Below are 2,423 nucleotides of genomic sequence, written 5' to 3'. Positions count from 1 at the left end.
GCCGCGCCTCCAGGTAACATTTTAATTAAACCGCCTGGATAACAAAATATGTTCGATACGCCACAGAGGAAAACGGTATTTTACCTTCGGGGATCGTTTAAACGCCGAATTTAGATTCAAACATTGCGTTATTAATATTAGGTGCGTGTCTGGATTGGTGGTAAATTTCAGCTTTCCAGTTGAGATATTCTTCTGAGTGGAACGTGCGAAAAGTTTTAATGGATTTTTTCGCCACTCACCCACAAACCATGGATTGCGGCGATTGTTTTCTACGTTTAGCGACAGAAAATACTCTTTGAATCCGCGCACTGGATTAGCCTGCGGCTGGACAGACAATGTTCCTTCGACTTCAGCTTCATTGCCATCCGACACCAAAGATCTGGCACTCCATCCATCGGACCCGATCCAGGAAAACCATCCAGTCGCATTACAGCGACGGACTGCTTTCATCAGTTCAGCCACTTCTTGGTCGGACCCAAAAATTATACAGCCTGCAATCAACAAAAACATGTCGGGTTTTCTGTAAAAGTTTTTATGTCTTTCCTCATCATTCATTCCTGATTTAAAGCGTTCGATTGACCGCAGCTTTTGCCGATTGGCAAAGTAAGCTCGGGTCAAAAAAGCCAATCCAGCAAACGGGCTGATCAAGCGAAAAAATTGATGATGTCCTAAGGAAATTGAATTTTTTTATTCACAAAGTGCGTCCGGCCGAAGTGATCAAATACTATTAAGAAAAACTCAATTTCCTGACAAATGGACGATCGCACTGAAATGAGTTTCATCAGTTCAATTTGAATATTGGTACTGTTTTGCATAGTTAATTCAATGTAGCCGCTGGTTTAAGAAATATTATCCTGCAATTATTTTACAATTTACCGAAATATCGCAGGTTTATCTAGGGACGATGAGAATGAACGTTCAAAGAGCACTTTAATTAAAAATCCGTCTCAACTAAGACGAGGCCACAAGGCAATCAAAAGCTTTGCACTTTTTCTCTTGCTGGAATTACCCTCATCTCCTTGCCCGCCAAAGAACATTATTTAGGCCCCTTTTGTAAAGTTTCGTTTTCGGGGCGTCATTTGGAGGTGTTTTAATGAGAGCTATCTTTTGTACTAGTGATTTGACACATGATGAAAAGGCGCCGCTCATTTTTTAATGACGAATATTTCAGTATTAGGCTTTGTGTGTCTTTGGCTGGAAATTTCCCTATGGACTTCAGGGCATTTTTGCTCGAAAATCACCAATATAGGTCTGGCTCAATGAGAGACACAAAGGGGCAAGAAGCAACAAACGCAGTTTCACAACACTTTAATACTGTGACGCAGTGGAAACTCAAGCGATGTCTTTTATTTGCTCAAAAATTCAGGGAGTAACGGAAGGAACATTTATAATTCTTTTTTGACAAATGGCAAGTCCCAGCTAGATGTGCCTACGGGACTTTAACGAAATTAAAGTGGGACTTTCAACTTGCGGTTACAAATCTATAAACTTTCCGGGTCTCGAAATGGCTCTCTACTTGCTGTGCATTTATGTACCTGAAAAATTAGCCACTTGCATCATTTGTTAAAAACCTTCCAAGGAAAAACACGTATATCATACGGAACAGGGATAAAAATAAGAGAAAACTGATTGCTCCTTTATAAATAATGCCGAGACAGTGGGGATCTTCCTTCAAATAAACCCAATGAATTCCAAATATTTTGCCGTTCGTCCTGACGAAAATCGAATAACAAAATTGTTGGAATAAGTGAAAATTTATTCAATTGGCCAAATACACTTTTTGTATCAAATTAACTTTCCCCCAGGCAAATGGAATAATCCGGTTCACCTTTTAGCCCTCGAAATGGAAACGCACTTTTTATCATCTCTTAATGAGAAACGAGAGAAAAATCGGCTCTTTTGCCTTTAATGTCCTGCGGGATGTTTGAAAATTCAGCCGACTTCTTCATTGGGCGAATAAATTAAATGTCGACGTTTCCAAATTTTTTTCTGCACATACCTTCTTAGCTAATTTATAAAGGGCGGAGCAGTGGAGGAGAAAACCCAAAAAATACCCTATTGCTACTAAAATTTAATCTATTTTACGTTCTGTTATGTTTGCAAGATTTTGAGGCCATTTAACTGTTGAAGTACAAACTTAATTGCCAAGGTGTCCCCAGAGAAAAAGTCCAAAGGAATCAAGTCGGGAAAACCGTCAGGACAAGGACTCGAAAAATCATTGGCTCGATCCAAAATTCAGCAAGGTTTAGAAGCTGTCTTCATTTGTCCTTTAGATGTTTAAATCTGCTAGTTTGGCGCAGATGAACATGAAATAATTTGTCATAGTTTGCAAATTCGTGCCAACGAGATTAAGATTAACCGATCGTTTTAATTGCACAATGTAAAGCAAGCTCGCGCGTATGCAGATTGATCACACAAACGCA

The 2,423-nt window shown here is 39.5% G+C and overlaps 2 protein-coding genes across 2 annotated transcripts in view; both read right to left on the bottom strand.

The window, feature by feature from the left end:
* The window catches only part of LOC109545596 (homeotic protein empty spiracles), a 124,973-nt gene that overhangs the window by 92,692 nt on the left and 29,858 nt on the right, over positions 1-2,423 (bottom strand). The gene's annotated exons all lie outside the window — the stretch shown is intronic.
* LOC109545398 (metabotropic glutamate receptor) overlaps positions 1-2,423 on the bottom strand; it is a gene marked incomplete in the record, with an annotated part of 25,212 nt that overhangs the window by 18,914 nt on the left and 3,875 nt on the right. Inside the window, 1 exon segment of the mRNA XM_048666832.1 lies at positions 240-491. Within this exon segment, the coding sequence (XP_048522789.1) occupies positions 240-491 (252 nt within the window).

This window comes from Dendroctonus ponderosae, unplaced genomic scaffold (assembly GCF_020466585.1).
Source record: "Dendroctonus ponderosae isolate FM_Combo_2020 unplaced genomic scaffold, Dpon_F_20191213v2 Dpon_F_20191213_5, whole genome shotgun sequence".
NCBI lineage: Eukaryota > Metazoa > Arthropoda > Insecta > Coleoptera > Curculionidae > Dendroctonus > Dendroctonus ponderosae.
Note: the sequence above shows the minus strand (reverse complement) of the source record. Positions and strands in the feature narration are given on the sequence as shown.